The 19,585-nt window shown below is 40.3% G+C and overlaps 1 protein-coding gene across 1 annotated transcript in view; it reads left to right on the forward strand.

Annotated features, from left to right (window-relative positions):
• The first annotated feature begins 1,796 nt into the window (after positions 1-1,796).
• ca16b (carbonic anhydrase XVI b) overlaps positions 1,797-19,585 on the forward strand; it is a 134,348-nt gene continuing 116,559 nt past the window's right edge. The window contains exon 1 of the mRNA XM_058090998.2: positions 1,797-2,423. Coding sequence (XP_057946981.2) covers positions 2,336-2,423 — 88 coding nt within the window. The 5' untranslated portion in view covers positions 1,797-2,335. The remainder of the gene's footprint in view (positions 2,424-19,585) is intronic.

Consider the following 19,585-nt stretch of genomic DNA (forward strand, 5'->3'; position numbering starts at 1 on the left):
GAGGGGGGGAATTAGTGTGTGACCACAGGGGGGTCATTTTAATAATAGGGCCAATATGCATTTTTTAATTTACAGTTTTTAAGAGCCCCCATATGTCTGATCAAAATTTGAAGACCAATTGAAAAACTGGACTTTACTTTTTGTACTTTTGGATTTTAAGGACGTTCTGAGTCAGGGGTGGGCAAATATTTTGACTCGTGGGCCGCATTCGGGGGGGGGGGGGGGGGGAACATATATTTAACACACACACACACTATATTTTATGCTTATATTTTTCCTTGAATTACTGTATTTTCTGGACTATAAGTCGCTCCAGAGTACAAGTTGCTCAAGGCCAAAAATGCATAATTAGATTAAAAAAAACATACATAAGTCGCACTTGAGTATAAGTTGCATTTTTTGCAGTTAATTTATTTTCCAAACTACTTGACCAAAACAGACATTATGTCATCTTGGAAGGCAAATTCTAACAATAAAAAATGAGAGAAAAGGCTGAATAGTTGTAAGATATGCTAACACAATGGTTATTCAGCTACATAAAAAATAAACATAAACAGAAAAGGTGTCCAGTGTTTATGTAACATAAACAGTTTTTTCATCTATAAGTCGCTCTGGAGTATAAGTCGCAGGAACAGCCAACCTATGAAAAAAAAGTGCGACTTATAGTCCAGAAAATACGGTATTTTGTCTAATTTTATCTATTGGGATTGATTAGCAGACCAAATTTTCAAACTTCTGAAAGACTCATAGAACAAAAAAATCAAGTGATAGACCCCCCCCAAAAAATGAGCCAGAGACTCTCAGCGGTTATCCCTCCAGACAAAAAACGTGGGACATTGAAAGGTGGAAAGTTGGCTTCCAACGTTGCTGGCATGAGAAGGAGATCCAGGAGTGGAGGGGGCACTATTATGATCCTCCAGTGGAACAATGGAGCTTCAGGTTGTGCAGGGGTGTCAAACGGTAGATGGTTACATGGAGATGTTGCATGGGGAACCCCTCATCTTCACTAGCGTCTTGGAAACATCAAGCATTCCCAAAGCCATTATTTCTATTTTCTATGTATGTACATAAATTCTGTGTTCAGACTTCCAATGCACAATTTTTTTCCGGTGTTCTTGAACTCAGCATACCTTCCTGGTTTTGACTTCTTGTTTGCGATTCAAACAAGTGGACATAGTTTGCATGTCATTTTTTTTTTCCAATTGAGCCCTGTGACATCTGCCCGGCAACAATTGGCAAATATGTCACATGACCATGAAATGGGATGAGGAGCTACTATATACTACTGCATTATACTATACAGTATACTACTGTATATGCTATACACGGTATTGTCTTAAAATATTTGCTTAAAAATGTTATGGATCGCAAATCATTTGTTGTTAAATACAAATATTTTGTATTTTGTTGTATTTTTGGACATTTAAAGTCAAGTGGGCGTGGCTTATAGGTCAGTCACGCTTGAGCCCCGTGAACTCTGCCTGGCAACAAGTGGTCATTACGTCATTTAGAAAATTGAATTAAAATGGCTCGGCTAGAGAACAGTAACATTTAGGAGTCAAATATCTTGCTAGTGTAGTTTTTACATTTTTATAGTATTATTTTGTTGGATTCTACTACAACGTTAACAAGACACATCATAACCGCCATCTGATATGACAATCGATACATTGTAAAGTGTTTTTAAATTCACATCCTGGCAAAGACACAAAGCACAAAGTCTTTTTTTTTTTTTTTTTTTTTCATCCAACAAATCCGAGCACCGCCTCCTGCCGCCTTCCCCCGCCCAGCACAGGCAGCCTGTCGGCCGGGATGGGACCAGCAGCAGCAGCAGGCTGGTAGATGTCCATGCATGCATGCATGACCGCTAGTCGACTTCCTGGATGGAAGAATGGGACTCGACTTCGCATTGTGTGTTAGCACCGAGTGATCTCCACTGCACAATCAATAGTATCGGAGGACTTTTTCTTGATTTTTTAATTTTTTTTTTTTGAGTGTGCAGTCAAAGACAGCCATTGATCGCCGACTGACCCCTTCCCCTCTCCGGGAATGTGTCTCCTCGGAAGCCCGTCGTGGAGTCCAGCTTGGAAGTGTGTCCACACCGCCGTGGCGTTTTGTTCCTCGAAGCATCAGGAGCTCCAGCTTGGACTAAATCGGACTATTTTATAAGAGACGTCCTCGTTTTTTAGAGGCTTTCGTTGCCGCGACGTCAACTTCCATTTTTTTTTTTTTGGCTGGCGCGCTTGGGATTTTCTCCCGCTTCTTAAAGCTCAAAGACTGAATAATAAGCAAGAAACTTTGTCACCTCCTTATTGCTCTCCATGAGTAGTCTAACATGCAGAGGAGACGGGAACCGAATTGCTGGTGGATTTTATCCGTAATGTGTCTTTTAACCTTGCACAAACACAGCGACTGTCATCCTGGTAAGTAGCGGCACTTTGCTGCAACACAAGCTAGCTCTCATGTGCACGACGACCAGCACGAATGTCTTGTCAATTGTTGCCTTCTTCGTCTCTTTTTTAAGAGGAAAAAACAAGCGATTCCTCATTAAAACGTGCTTGAAGGCGACGGCTGGAGGTGGTTGTTAGTGTTCCTTGTCATCCGGCTGCACTATGGCGCAAAACAGACGTCACACTAACATTAAATCCGCATTTTAAACACTCTTTAATGCCTCCTTTTAACATCACAACACCACCAAAGTCTTGATATTGTCACATTGTCTTCTCACTTCATTTTTTATGACTGCTGTCTTATCTCTAACGCTGTCACGTCACTATGTTTTTTTATTTAAAAATGTTATGGCAGATAAAGTTTGATTGAAGGCTTCAATGTGCTGCTTCAACTTCAAACAGAAGGGGGCGCCTTTTCCTCTTTTATGATGGGACGCTTTACGGAGTGACTCATGGTGGACGGTTCATTAGGTACATTCAGTGGTGTCCAAAGTGTGGCCCACAGCGTGGCTGGAGGCGTATTTGTCATAGAAATGAAACGTTTGCAAGGCGTTCTCGAGTTGTTTCGTTCCGAAATCTAATTCACGGATTTCCACTTTCTGGGTGTAACTTCCTGGCTGCATTTCGAATCCTTGTGTTTTTTTGTTTTTTTTCAGTTGGCCTTTGGGGCATTTATAATTGAGCCCTTTAAAGGCGTGCCTGGCAACAAGTGGCCGGCACGCCACGTTACCACGAAACCCTGTTGTTTCGATACAACGCAAAATCTCATGGGCACCAGACCCGGGACAGTAAAATTTAATTAATATAATTAATTAATACATAAACGAAGAGGCAGGAAGAGGGTTCACTCTGTGCAGTGGTTTCAGCGACCTTGCTGCGTTTGTTTTCCATAGAACAACAGCATGAACGGAGTGAGCCCTTTGGCAGTCATAAAGTCTTTTTACCTCAGTGGGTGGAGGCGGGGCCGCTAGCACATACACATAGTACAGGAGATTGAATTAGTAGATTGCAATGTATGGTCATATATTTATATAAAAATATACTTAAAAATCTTGTATCCTCTCATTCTCGTAGACTCAATCTCGCGTGTCAGCTGGCCTCGTGAACGCCTTGTCTCGTGACACCGCTACAACACAATGACCTTGGCATCTGCAATACGTTTGAAAAATTACATAACCACATTTACATAAATAAAGATAAGATGCAACTCTACATCCTCTGAATGTTACAGATTTTGTTATTGTTGTAGTTGTCATTGAAGGCAAAGAGTAAGCCCTTTTGTCTGTCATTTCTTTGTCTTGGCGGGTGGAGGCGGGACTGCTAGCATACACACTGAGTGCAGCAGAGTGTAACTTAGACGAAATTCAATTAGTAGATTTCAGCATTCATTCATTCATTTTCTACCGCTTATCTTCAGCCTATGCCAGCTGTCTTCGGGCTAGAGGTGGGGTACACCCTGGACAGGTTGCCAGCCAATCACAGGGCACATATAGACAAACAACCATTCACACTCACATTCATACCTATGGACAATTTGGAGTCGCTAAATAACCTAGCATGTTTTTGGAATGTGGGAAGAAACAGGAGTACCCGGAGAAAACCCACGCATGCACGAGGAGAACATGCAAACTCCACACAGACATGGCCGAGGGGGGGTTTGAACTTGGGTCTCCTAGCTGTGAGGCCTGCACGCTAACCACTCGCCCACCGTGCAGCCCCAGATTCCAGCATATCGCCATATTTTTCACATTTTGTTCTAATTTACCCAATCTCGCGTATAGTCTCACATCTACTACGCTACACTCTTCTGCATTTTGTGTGTATGCTAGCGGCCCCGCCTCCACCCGCCGTGACAAAGAGAGTGTTTGACTGACAAAAGGGCTCACTCCGTTCATGCTGGGAGATAATTCCTTTATGATCTTCCCACAAAAGGTCTTCTGACACCCCCTAGTATATGCTACGCTACACTACGCTAAGCTATGCTACGCTACACTACACTACACTACACTTTACAATGGTTTGTACGGATGAATAAATAAATACGACAGGTCCTCAACTGTATTTTCAAAGTTGGCTTCGACAAGATGGCTTCTGCAAGTTACAGCTTTTAGCATGTAGCATCCTCTTCCTCTCCGTGTAAACAGGGACTTTCCCATTGAAGTGTGAAAACCGAAGAGACGCAACTATTTTGGGAATGTGACATTTTTAATGCATGCACACGTGGTGACTGTTGCAGGTCCCTCTTTCTGCTGTGCATCATTTTAGTCCTCTCATGACAAGATTTCTTGATTATTGGGTTGTAAAAAGGCTGGATGAGACTGGGGGGCGGGGGGGGGGGGGGGGGGGGGGGCATGTCCTCCAAAAGTATTGAACAGTGAGGTCTTTTTTTGTGTGTTTTTGCTATCAACTAAAAACATTTAGCATGTTTAGCATGTAAAGACGAATGTGACACCAGACAGCAACATTATTGGAACAAGTATTGGGACATGTGTGGGACATGTGACCTACAGGTGTGTTTTGTAGCCCAGGTGTGTCCAATCAATGAATAGCATTGAATCATTGTCAATGCTCAATGACAAATTGGGGAGGGTAGACTAGCAGAAACGCTAGTGTCTGTAGTCCCCACGCAGTGATGTCTTTGAACGCAACCGCTCATTGCTCATCATAACACGTTTTTAAAGTGGGACTCAAATGTTCTGCTACTATTTTTTACTATCTTTTAGCTTGATTGACATATTCAGTTCATTCGGAGTCCTTAATACATACAAATATATGGTAATGGTTTTATTTCATTTGAACATGCATCAGATTACAATTGAGTGCATCCCATAATCAGTTCACAGTTCCACATGTCCAAAAGGAGTAGGAAGAAGCAAAGCTTATTAATTCCTACCCCTATATCTGGTACTTTTACAATCAGTAACTTTCTGATATTATTGACATTTTTATTTCTATTTTAAAAATTATTTTAAAAATTATTGAATTATTATAATAATTCCGTTATTTTTAAAATTATATATAAATATTTTTTTTTTATTTTTGTCACATACCGAAGTAGAGGTGATATGAACATACAATGACCCAATGGGTACCATAGTAACCATCAATACAGTGAGAAATATAACACATCATGACTGGTTCAAGACTCTTCATCCTTGTATTGAGCGAACATCAACTGCTTGTATTGTTTCTTGAATTGGCTCATCGTTGTGCATTGTTCGATTTCCTTACTCAATCCATTCCATAGTTTGATTCCACATACTGAAATGCTATGGCTTTTTAACGTAGTCCTAGCATAGAAGTGTTTCAAATTTACTTCTTCCCTGAAATCATATTTCTCTTCTCTTGTAGAGAAGTATTGGATGACATTTTTAGGTAATTGGTTATTTTTAGCCTTATGCATTATTTTAGCTGTTTGAAGAGTTTAAGTATTTGTGATTTTAGAAATAAGGAGTTACTATGTTCTCTATAGGCGGCATTATGAATTATCCTTACTGACCTTTTTTGCAGTACATTTAGCGAGTGAAGATTGCTTTTATAGTTATTACCCCATATTTCATATATGGTAGAACCAGAGAGTAATAAACGTATACGTCAATATAAATATAGTATGTCATCCTGTCCTGTCATTTATATTTCTCTTCATTAAATACAGTAAAAATGAGTATGTTTCAGACATAGTTGCCAGTGGTGATTAATCATGGTTCAGGAATTTGAAAACGGATTAATCTGATTACATTTTTTTCATCATTTGCCCTAGTAAAAAGTAAAATATTGAATAAAAAAATGCAAATGAAATGGGGAATAAATAAACCGTATTTCATAGGGATGTACATGATGGCAAATTCACTCAGTAGCGTGACATGTAAACCATAGCGCCGCCAATAGCTGGAAAATGCAGCATTTGTGAATCTGCGAGAGGATGGGAAACATGGGTTGTCTCAACATTTGAAGCATCTTCTGCTTTTGGTGCTAGGAGGTTGTGGGTTTCAGGGTACGCCACGGTATCAAAAGGTCACGGTTTCAAAACCACCAAAATGTCGGTTCATACCATGGCCACTACGTGGAAATACTTTTGTCATGTGTGTTATTCCTCTGTGTCGGACGTCTTGAAACATTAGCTGTCTCGTTAGCATTGAGCAACGCCGTTATGTTGTCGCTCGACATTTCACTCCCGTGGCGGGTCACCGACAGGAGTGGAGGACAATCGGATAGAAAGTATTCATTCTTCACTGCACCTCTTCAGCATCTCAAACGCTCCCATTTCCGCTTGGATGGCCGTCATCACGCTCTTCCTTCCAGCCAGAAACGCTGCACCTCTTCTGCTGTGGCGACGTCATACCGAAGCCGAAGAAGAAAGCAAACAAGAAAGCCGGCAGAGCGCTAAAAAGGCACCTACGCTAACGTGACCTTTTACACTCAGCCGCTAAGTGTCAGCTCGCATTGAAAATACGCAAAGGCCACAAAGTGTGAAACTTTTCCCCCAAACGCACATTTCATTAGCTTGCCTACAATGGCGTTTAATCAAGAGCCGGCTAAACACGCACACTCTCTTTCATCTGGCAATCCAGTGAGGACGTAAGTGACTGATTGTACTCGGAGTGAACTGGAATAGCCTGAAATTAGTGCCACCCCTTCAATTTATTATTCAGCCATATAATTAAAATCCAAAAATGTCATCCTTCACTGTGGATAGCGTTAAATGCACTGCTGCTGCAAGTGTGCGTATCCCAGATTGATGCCGGTGCTACTCATGTGTGGCACCAATTATCCTCCATATCAGTAGCAGTGATGCAACAGAAGAATGCTGAACTATCTTAATCACCCCCCACCCCCCCCGCTCGCTTTGCCCCCAGATGCCCCCAAGTTGCCTGCCTCCGTGTCTTCAGCCTGCCTGCGCTTTTTTTTATTGACTTGTAGCCTTACAAGCTGTGAACACAGGCCAGTTATTTCATATTGCATACCTCACTGGACCTCTGACACTCAGCAGAAAGGCGAGCTGACTGGCAGACGAGCAAAAGGTCGTCGGTTGAAAAATCCAGTTAAACTGTGCTCAGCCACCGTGGCGAGCCAGGTTCTTCCTTCCATTACCACATTTTGTTTTTTTTTTGTGTGTGTCTGATTTTTAAAAGAGAATAAATCCTGAATATTATTATCCCGTGTCAGCGCACGGGAAGCGATTTACTCGTTTTTTGACCGTCGCTGCTTCTTAGACACAGCGAGGTAACGGTATGCGTCTCATTTTATCTGCCAATCAAAGGCTTCGCTCCACTCACCAGTGGTAGCCGCTTCAATTGCGCCATTAAAAATTGATAGTAACTCGATGCTAGCCTAATTAAAACTACCTTCGCATTTGGCATGCAGGTAGCAGCACTCGTGCACGTTTACGTTGCTGACTTTTTGTTGAATGTCACTGAAGTCTCGCACACGAGTCCTGTCGGTTTCTTGTGTGCATACATCATTGGAAAGATTACAGCAGCTAAGGTCGATGACGGAGGAGAGGCTGCAGGGCTCATACCGGGGTTGACTAGGATTTGCCTGTTTTAACTTTGGTGGGTTCACACTCGGGGTGCATTCACATTTGTCATGTTTGGGTCCTGTTAAACAAACCGGAGTGTTTTCTATGAACCAGACAAGCAGATGGACACCGCTTGAGAGTCTTGGTCTGCTTGCAAGTGAACTCTGGTGCGGTTTGGTTGATGTCGATGCGATTCGGACTTTGTTACATGGGAATACTGTGGAGTTTTTGGGAGTGTGACCAATCACAGCAGAGTGAGCGTGCAAATAGGAGGAATGAAACAAACCGTTTGGGTTTGGAAGTCCATGGGAACACTGCAGAAAGAGCAGAATCTGGAAGATATAGAAAGCTTTCTGTTCAGGTTATTGTGTGTAGCTGCTCTATAGGAGTCCACAACTCAGTACAAAACACAGAAAATGGGCACAAGAGGTCCCCTTTTATAGAGAAAAATGAATTAATCTGTATATAAGCCACAAAAAGCTGCAATGACATCAGCTTCCCTCTGGGCTTTGGTCCCTCTGGTGTCCTCTGATGGACAGAAGCAGCATTGCAGCAACATCCACCATTTTCTATGCTCCTCCAATGAAATTCTTGTCTCAAACTCATATTGGTACATGTTTATAGTTTGAGTGTTAAGTTGCTGTGTGATGAATTTAATGTTTAAATTTAATGAAACAGTGAGACTGTTAGACGAGTTGATGGTGAGTTTTTTCATAGGTCGTGATTGGCTCCTGTCAAATAAAGAGCTGCCTGGTCCTCACAGACCCGTGTGGGCCACAATATGCCATTTTATGACGTGATCACGTGTGGCTTATACACTGGGATTTATGTTACTAAGAACATATTTATGGTGTTCAGCCATCGTAGACTGCATTTTATTGATTATATATTCAGAAATAACTTATTGATTTCTTATTTATACTCATTTTTAAAAAGCGTTCCAGCACAGATTGCGGTCATCCTTTTGAGGTTCTGGGTTCTTGCTTCGACTCACTGGCACGTGTTGAAAACGTGTTTTTACCGCACTGGCTGAGTCTGGCGGATAAGGAGGAGCGAAGCCACGCCCTCTGTTGGAAGTAAAGCCCTGATGTCATGAATGAGGTTTTGACACGCTGCCAGTGGGACATTTGCTGTGGATAATTGCTCCAACATGTACAATGGAGGCTCGCACATCTTGCTGCCTCATGATGTTAAAAATGGCATTAGGAACATATGCTGAGCCGCCTTCATCCTAAAAAGATGGCCTCAGCACTTTTGTCTGCTGTCTCTCCAGCAGCTGCCCGTGCTCGCTCGCCACTAAATGGTCAATTGGGAGAAACATTTGCAGCACTCGCGCACACGATTTTATGTTTGCTTATTCCTTCGGAATGGCTGTGCATTAGACGTGGATAAAGTTATGGGGCGTGATGTTTTAAAGTATAATGCTTGTAGATTGAGATGTTCATGCTTATGGGCTGTGATGGAATTGAAAGTGCTGGAAAATAATCTCTTATTGTTGCACTTTGCCGCTTGGAGCTGAACGCTCCTCTAATACCACACCCGTTCCACATACCGAGGCGTCTGCTTTTCTTTGCTCATCGAAACAGCAGCACCTACCGTCTCCCTCCCTGCGTCTTCACTGTGATCATATGCATTATGTGGCGTCGCCATCATCGCATAAATGTTGCGTAAATAAACAGAAATTAATTGATATTCTATATTTAATCAGTTATTACATAATTATTTATACAGTATATTAGTACAGTAAATAATATGATTTTTATGTTAATGCTATAACTGCATTGCATAATTACACAAATAAATAAATATTTTATATTTAATGAATTTTTTATTAATTCAATACATCTTATAATATAATAGAACATATATAATATACATATAGAAATTATATATTATGTATGATCATATTTTTATTATGTGTAAAATAATCAAATAAACATACTGTATATAATTTATTATATTTAATAATTAATTAATTTCCTTTTAATCTTGCATTGTTTGGCATTTCCATAATTTAAAGAATTATATTATTATTATATTAATATAATTTATAATTATAATGTGTAAAATAATCAAATAAACATACGGTATATAATTTATTATATTTAATAATTAATTAATTTCCTTTTAAGCTTGCATTGTTTGGCATTTCCATAATTGAATGAATTATATTATTATTATATTATTATATTAATATAATTTATAATTATAATTAAAATTAATTATAATTAAATTATTTAATTTACTTTGAATCGGTATTATGTGGTGTTACCATAATAATAACAACACATATATAAATACATTATACATATATGATGTCACATACTGAATATGTTTAGTTTTTATGTATTATATTTTCTATTGTTTATTATTTATTTCCTATATTTATGTAAATTTTATGTACTGTACAAAGTTTAATACTATAAAATAATACATGAATAAATGTATTTATTTAAAATATTTACTGAAATAAACCTTGTGAGGAAAAGCGGTAGAAAATGCATGAATGAATGAATATTCCATATTTTTGTATTTGATGTTGTCGCCTTTGCGCATGCATTTGAATGCACCATCGTCACATCAGTCCTTCCATTGTGTCTCTGTTCAGCCCCCCCCCCCCGAGTTGAATGAATCGTTTGACAGTTTGTGCAATTTGGGCAGTTTTTGCACATACAGGAAAAAGATACAAGTTTGACATCTCTGTTTTTCAACGCGCAACTGTCAGAAAATCTCGGCCACCGCTGATAATGGGAATCCATAAGCTAGGAGGCGTGCGAGTCCAGTAGATCAGACAAATTGGAAGCGTTTCCCGTTTCCCATCCATACAGCACACAGGCTTAATGGATAAAGAGGAAGGAGGCATACTGAGATGTGCCAGAGGCTCCCAGATTTGATCAAATGAAATTGGCTTGCACGGCTGCGGACTGTTTTCCAACTTAATGTGACAAATGGCCGAAATGGCCAGTGGACGTAAGTAAGGGGGGGCTGCCATCTGTGGTAAAGTGGCACGTCGGATGAGTTTAATTAAAAACAAAACTGCTAATTTCAGTCGCCGCACATCAATAGTGATTTTTATTTGCTTTAACGTGCATCAACACCGAGGCGATCTGCGTGCTGATGCTCTCTCTTTGTCTTTTGGCCAAGAGACTCCACCGGTCACCGTAGCTTTTTAATCATTTAGAAATGACTCACAGCCACTTCACTCCAAATCATTTCATCTGTCCTCTCCACAAAAGACACACGCATGCACGCTGGAGTGGACGAGGAAGCTGCTCTAAAACACAATCCACTGACTCGGCCGTATCAATAAATGTCCTGTGTCCTTCAGTCCCCGCATCCTCTTCTCTCCCCCCCCTTAAACAATGTTGCTGCCATGCGATACTCTGACAGCTTTGCTTACAGCTGAACTGTCAGTCAGCGCGGCCCCGTTGAGAGTGGAAACAATGGAACCTTCAGGCTCCTTCTTCCTGCATTGTGTCGCTGCGGATCAACAGGGCATGTGTTTGCTTTGTGCTCGCGGCCTTTCTTTTCTTCTGGGCTACATTCACCAAAAAGAAAGGACAATTAGCAGTAGGCCGTGCCGTCCGCGAGGCTAATTCCTCCCGTCAACTGTAGCGTTCTAACCGCAATCAGTCAAAAGGTGCTCCGTCCGTGGAGCTGGGTGACTTTTATTTTAACCTTTGCATGAATTGTATTGCAAAGCGGCTGTTTGCGCCTCGTTATGTGCAAAAACAAACATTTTCAGCACCGCGACAAAGTGCTTGCTCAGCTTATGAAATGTAAAAGAACACAAATTGTGGTTCTTGTTCTTGTGACACCCTTGTAGTTTGTAGTTCATTTTATATTATTTTCATCATTTTATATCATCAACTCATTGAAGCCATTTTTCTGAAGACAACCCCTTCAGTGGCGTCCGTTTGAGATGATTTTGACCGATCTTTCAAGGCACACACACTATTGTGTTGTATGGTTATATAAACATGGGACCTACCAAAAGAAAGATTAGATTCCCGTCTTTCATCAGAATAAAAAAAGTTAGTGTCAACTTTTTTCCGTTCTTTAGTAATCAGCAGGAGAACATAGCTAAGTTTCAGGAAAATATCTGTTCCCAACTAAAAAGGGGAGAAGATACAAAAAGCCACTTTTTATGGTTTTTATGGGGAGCCGTTTTTGCCTCGCACGCAAAAATAAAACATACAAGACGTACAAAAAACGTTGTTGGTATCAGGTGTTTGGTTATATAAACATGGGATCTACCAAAAGAAAGATTAGATTCCCGTCTTTCATCAGAATAAAAAAAGTTAGTGTCGACATTCTTCTGTTCTTTAGTAATCAGCAGGAGAACATAGCTAAGTTTCAGGAAAATATCTGTTCCCAACTAAAAAGGGGAGAAGATACAAAAAGCCACCATTTATGGTTTTATGAGGAGTCGTTTTTGCCTCGCACGCAAAAATAAAACAAACAAGACGTACAAAAAACGTTGTTGGGATCAGGTGTTTGGTTATATAAACATGGGATCTACCAAAAGAAAGATTAGATTCCCGTCTTTCATCAGAATAAAAAAAGTTAGTGTCGACATGTTTCTGTTCTTTAGTAATCAGCAGGAGAACATAGCTAAGTTTCAGGAAAATATCTGTTCCCAACTAAAAAGGGGAGAAGATACAAAAAGCCACCATTTATGGTTTTATGAGGAGTCGTTTTTTTTGCCTCGCATGCAAAAATAAAACAAACAAGACGTACAAAATACGTTGTTGGGATTGGGCGTTGGGGTTTATAAAATCAAGTCATAATTAAAATATGTCTTCATTAATTTCATTCTGCCCCATTTGGTCCTCCATTGTTTAGTTTATTTCAAAAATCAGTTTTCCAAAAACGCTTTCCCATTACTCACCAGTTACTGATAGCTGGTTCTTTTCCAGTGTAAAACCTACCAGGTTACCATTTTCCCATCGGGGGTGGGGGGGGGGGGACGTGTTAATAGAGGTTCCATGCCATAAGCAGTTAGAATTATTTATCCCCCTGCTACATATTCTTCCACAACTGAACTGCAAAAACAACCAAGAAGTCCCACTAACACCTGGTGATTGTCTTTGGGGAGAAATCACCCAGCAGTCGTCTCAGCCGGGTGTCTGTCATCTGTGCCTGTGATTGACAGCCACAGAAACACAACACGCCAGCGCACGGCGGTTGCACGTAAAACACAACATGCATACGCGATATCCGAGTGGCGGACGCTAAATGGAACGCTGTGCACAGAGTAAAGCGGTGCGGGGGCTGATTTTGTCTGCGGCTTTGCTGAAGGATGCAGCAAGAGACCGTGTTGACAAATTAGAGTCAATTCTTTTCAATTTTAAACAAAAGCTGACGCTTCCGCAGACCTGAGTTTTAATGTTCCAACATATCCTTGACGTGTAAACAAACACCCAAAATGAGCAGTTTTATATACTGTACATTCTGGGGCTAAAAAAAAATCTCTATATGATGAGTGAATATTTTATTTTTATTCTGGAAGGGCCTTAAGGTCTGAGGATTCTAGTGCTACCTGTTGCTTTGGAATGCTACTTGACTTCTTGCAAGTGGATTTTGATTGACGGTTTTTAACATTTTTAGAGCCCCCAGATATGAAACAACACCCCTATTTTTACCTTGTAGTACCCAATATAGTATATACAGGGCCTACACATTTGTAGATTAAATAAAAGGCAAATAAAGTAAAGAACCAACATTTTTTTTTATTTTCAAAAGCACATATAATGCCATTCTGTTTCATTATGTTTTAAAAATGAAATCAGTTCTGCTGGTGCGAGGTCGGTTGGTTGATTTTCGTTTCAATGCAGATCCGGTAGCTCTAAAGTTGGTAACCGTTAACAAGATCGTGTTTCGAGCTGGTACGCTATGGTAATAGCATTATAAAGAAACAAAACAAAGCATTATAAAGAAACAAAGCAAAATGGGATTATATGAAAAAAATGGCATTATATGTACTTTTCGAAAATAAAAACACTTTTTTTGTTTCTTTACTTTATTTGCCTTTTATTTAACCTACAAATGTGTCAGATCATTTTGCCTGTACAATAGCCTAGAAAATAATCAATTTAAGACGTAAATTCTCACTGAACCTTACAGTAACATTACTGACACCTAGTGACCAATGTACAATACTACATCCACAATGTGAATGCGTCTTTTTTAATTTGTATTTTTGTTCATTTATCGATTTTTATGCCTGAAAGATATAGCCTCTAACCCGTCCCCCGTAAAATTTGCTTAAATATGCAGATTATATTCAAACACGATGATTTATGTATTAATTTCCTCACTGTTCTATGCATGCTAAAAGTTACTTAATAAAGGAAGACCACATATGTGAGGGCAGGGGTGATGTCCTCCTCCTTTGAGGGACAGCGAAGGGCAGACTCGCATGCCTAGACGCCCGAGGCTATTTGCATCAGGTGATGAGCATTGGGAGGACTTGTTTTGGAGACAGGGGGCCTCTAGCCCTGTGTAATCATAGCAAGCCGGTGTGACATGAATGCCTACTAATGTTAGTAAAACCAAATGGAATAATGGACACAACATATCGTATCAGTGCAATAACAAACCATATTTTTCAGTTATCTTTTTCCTCCTAATTTTCTTAATAAAAGGCCTAATCTAAAATGCACTTTGCATCCCAGGATGAGACCGTCTAAGAAGTACGACTTTGACCCAAACATAAGACCATCCCGAATACAAGATGACTGAAATGAATGTATTTTTAATGATGTTTTCAAGAACTGGTAGATTGGAATATAAAAAGTGTTATCATATATGGAGTTGCTCGGCAGTTGTTTGATGGCTCTGCTTGATGCTCACCATTATGTTAAAATTAGAATCAGCTCCTCCTGTGTTGTTCGCTAATTTGCTAACAGCCTTTGAGACACTTTTTCCAGGGGCTGTCTGTGTCGCAGCTGCATATCCTTGGGTCACTGGTGTGAGTGTGTGTGTGTGTGTGTGTGTGTGTGTCTGACGGGGGGGAGAAAAAGGTCGCTTGAAGAAATCATTAGTCGCAACCTGCGTGTTGGCATGTAAAAGGAGGCGCCTGTGTAATCTGTAACCTGTTTTGAAATGCTTCTATTATAATTTAGCTACCAATTATTACGGACACAACAGCAGCTCCTGTTTTTATTCCATTTGTATGCTTGAAATTAATTTGAGGTGACAAATATGTAACATTTGCTTAATTGTGCATATTTATGACTAATAATAGACTGTTTCAACCACAAAACAGCATGAGTTGTTCATATATTTCTGAAAAACTGATGATGATTCCGATGATATTTTTTTAAAGCCTACACTTATGTCTGGTATTGAATGAATTAATCATGATTAATTGGAAAACTGAATAATCTGATTAAATTAAAAAATAATAATTTGATAGTCCTCTATAAAATTAAGTAAAAATAGGCATATTTCAGACATAACTACAAATTGTCATTAATGATGATTAATTTAGAGAAAAACTGTGATTAATCTGATTGAAAAATTGTAATCATTCGACAGCCCCCAATAAAATATACCTGCAGTAAAAATAGGCATATTTTAAACATAACTACAAATTGTCATTAATGACGATTAATTTATATAAAAACTGATTAATCTGATTGAAAATTTGTAATAATTTGACAGCCCCTAATAAGATATACCTGCAGTAAAAATAGGCATATTTCAGACATAATTACAAGTGGTGTTTAATCATGATTAATTTGAAAACTGCAATTAATCTGTTGTAAACAATGTAATCACTTGACAGCCCTCAATTAAATACAGTAAAAGTAAACATACTAAATAAGCATAAGACATAACTACAAATGGTCATTAATCATGATTAATTATTATTTAAAAAATATGATTAATCTGGCGATTGGCTGGCGACCAGTCCAGGGTGTACCCCGGCTCACGGCTGAAGTCAGCCGGGATAGGCTCCAGCATACCCCCGCGACCCTTTGTGTGGATGAGCGGCACAGAAGTGGATGGTTGGATGATTAATCTGATAAAAACATTTTAATCCCTTGGCAGCCCTCAATAAAATACAATAAAATGGTCATATTGATCATATTGATCGTGATGGCAAGTTGGAGGCGGCTGAAATGTAATAGTGGTGGGCCGCCACAAATAAACGACTGTATGGGAAGCAGTGCATTGCAGACATGCATCCACGGGCAGGCGGTCAGTAATGAAATCATGAATTTCAATGAAAAGATTACATCAGCTTGAGAAATCCTTGCCCTGTCTTCCATCATTCCACTCAGTCAGCGCTAAAACCGTTGAATTAATTTCTTTCCGATTCAAAGTTGACATTCGGTGTCTCTCTCTCTCTCTCGTTCTCTCTCTCTCCTACAAAGAGACGGACGTTGTGTTTGTTTCTCCCACACGCTTCCACTCTCTCTGGGCCTGGAAAGGCAACAATTGGGGAAGGGGGTGGGGGGAAGCGGTGGCGTTGTGGTCATTGTTGTTTAACCGAGCTTTGACAAAGCAATCAAAGCATTTGAAGTGATGCTGAGCGCTCCGTGGGAATGGAGCTGTGCGATGACGGCTCGATGTAAAAACGCCGCAGCTACAGAAGACATTTGCTGCGAGTTAATTTCCGAGGATTTCAGGGGCGGGGGGGGGGGGGAATGTGCTGAGTCGGTGGATTTTAGGAAGGAGTTTAAAGACTGCCCTATCGATCCTGTTGGCATGTTCCCCTTTGGGGAATGCAAATGTTTCGCTTCTTTAACACACATTGAAACCCTCCTGGTAGGAGAGGTCTAATTATCTGGGGATTTGAATACCGTGGCCTTTTCCTCTGGCAGTTTAATTTTTCAGAAACAAATAGTTTCACACTTCCTGAACGATGACCCCCGAGCCGGTGACAAGAGAAGCCGCGACGCCAAGATCAACAATTGAATTTGCTAATTGTGAAAAAAAAATGGCCTCCACAAATGTCAGGCAATACCGTCCGTACCTGCGAGTCCGCTCATCTGTCAAACACCACCGCGCGTTGGAGCTCTGACAGCTGCTGCATGTTATTGTCACAGCTAATTTAAACCCCAACCCGAGTGTTTACCAGAGCGAGGAGACCTATCCCCAGGTAACGGCTAATCACTCCGGGATTCAACACATCATCTGTCCCACGCTTGGTAGTCAGCATGGCGCGGGAGAAGGCGACGGCGCCGCCTCAACAGCCGCGCCGCTCTCAAGACAACTCAATGTTATGCACGATTGGTCCAATTAAAAGCTTTTGCTTGAGTTGATGGCATCCTGGCGAAAATGACAAGGTATCTGGCCTGAACGCTGCTCCGAGATAAGGTGCTGTTAATTGTCTGTTTTTCCTGTAATGGTGCCGTGAATAGTATGATTCCGGACAATGAGCGGGCCAGGACTCTGGACTCCCTGTCTGAAGATAACGCCGTGCCGAGAAGAGACGGTCCCTTGAGCCTCAACTTCTGCAGCTTCTGTCTTGTGATCAGTTAATTATGCAATATGAAGAGAAATAATAAGCGTGCGATTCGGCAATGCCTGCAACTACATACCAGGCGTCGGCACTTGTCATTAACTCGTTCATTACCAGACAGTTTTCAAAAGACAGCGGCCATTTTAGAGGATTTGGACTGATCCTTCAAAGGACTAAGGAGCTTTGTAAACGATGCAACATAGTAAAAGAAAGATTAGACTCTCATCTTTCATCACAAAAAAAACCCAGTTTGTTTCTACCTTTTTACATATAAATACATCATCAATTTTTCTTAAACAAACATGGCATCAAATAAGCCATTTTCGGTCATGTACCAAGTGCATAAATTATGCGTAAACAGAAGGCAAACATTACTCAAACTAGTCTTCATGCTTTTCAAACGTGCTATTAATATATAAATAAGTCACAAGTACAGTATTTCCATTGCAAATTGCAGCACAATGCGGAGGCACAATGCACGCCAGTGTAAAGTTTACTATAGGGGTGTTATATCATAACTAGAGGTCTCTATTAATGTTAAAAATTGCGTTAACAGGTTTTCTCGATTTTAAACTACAAAAATATTGTATTCTGTAAATAAGGAATCCTACTAAATGGAAATTCACTGGTCCGTAGCCAACAAACAGTGATAAACGAGGGATTACTGTGCAATATTTTATTAGCTTCACGTGGTTCCCGCCCGCTTTGCATCACCAGCAGTTCTACCTGCCCGACTTTAGATTGCTTCCATCGCCATTCCTTTGTCTGTGCTTCCTATAACATCATTTCACTTTTGGCGTGTAAGCAATATTCGGTGTCTGCTTTTATGAGTTCTGTTGACCGACGTCGAATTGTAGATCAACAGATTACAGCAGATAGAAATGGCGGTAAGTTCCTTGCCGATGCTACTAATGCTAAAACAAATACATGTCTCTGACTAGAAAATGGAAAAAGACAGAAAGCAATAAAGAGAATATAACGAGTTTGGGGCTAAATCTCGGTGACTTGTATTTGATAGGAGAGATGAGGTATTGCAAATATGTCTGCTTGGCGGAAGTGTTCATGATTGTCTTTCCTTACAGACAAGTAAACATTTTCAAGCATCAAAAAACACGAGGAGACTTGAATATAAAACATTCCAATAATTACCAAGCATTAACATGTCAAACATTTACTGGAGGGACATTTTTCAGTCTACTGTGCACGTCCGCATAGGAAAGGGTTTGGGTGGGGTCCAATGGGAGCTTTTGTTTAGGCTGAGGAAAAGCCACTTTTCCTTTCTGGGTCTTTATCAAAAGTCGGAATCCTGTATGCATTAAGACTCTGATTACTTGAATCAAGCAAATGTTGGCAGAACATAAAGTCTACAAATACAGTAAGGGAACCTTTAATTGCTGTACTTCCATTTCACTGGTATTGTCTATGCCTAATATTTGTGGAAAGCAGTGGTTCTCAAAGAGTGGGGCTTGACCCACCTGGGGCAGCGGGGACTTTCACTATCAACAGGTTATCTGTTCCGAATCGCAAACAATCCAACACAGTTGTCACTCGTTTATGGTGGTTAATTGGTTCCAGATCGATAAGTGCATTGCCACAAAGTAGGATTCAATATTAATCAATTGAATATTTTTGTAGTTCCAGCATAGAAACCTTTTTGTTAACCATATTAGAGCCCATATACATGAAATAACACCCCTATAGTCACTGTTACACTGCTATTATTCTCTGTATACACCACATTGCTAATGTGAAGGCTACAGGAGCCCTGCAGGGTAGAGATGGTCGGATCGATACATATACAAATATCGATACCAACTGATGATGACCGATTGTAAACGGAGCCATGTTGTGAATAAAGTTTTCATTCTTATAGCAGGCGTTAATCTTTTATTTGGCCATCTCTGTGTGGAGTTAGCATGTTCTCCCCGTGCATGCGTGGGTTTTCTCCGGGTACTCCGGTTTCATCCCGAAAACATTCCAAAAACATGCTAGGTTAATTAGCGACTTCAAATTGTCCATAGGTATGAATGTGAGTGTGAATGGTTGTTTGTCTATATATCTCAAAGACTGCTGGGATAGGCTCCAGCACCCCCACGACCCTCGTAAAAAATGACCCGGTAAAAAATTATTGAATTAATATTA

The sequence above is a fragment of the Doryrhamphus excisus genome, linkage group LG11, assembly GCF_037039965.1.
Source record: "Doryrhamphus excisus strain RoL-2023G ecotype Guam linkage group LG11, RoL_Dexc_Guam_v1.1, whole genome shotgun sequence".
Taxonomy (NCBI): domain Eukaryota; kingdom Metazoa; phylum Chordata; class Actinopteri; order Syngnathiformes; family Syngnathidae; genus Doryrhamphus; species Doryrhamphus excisus.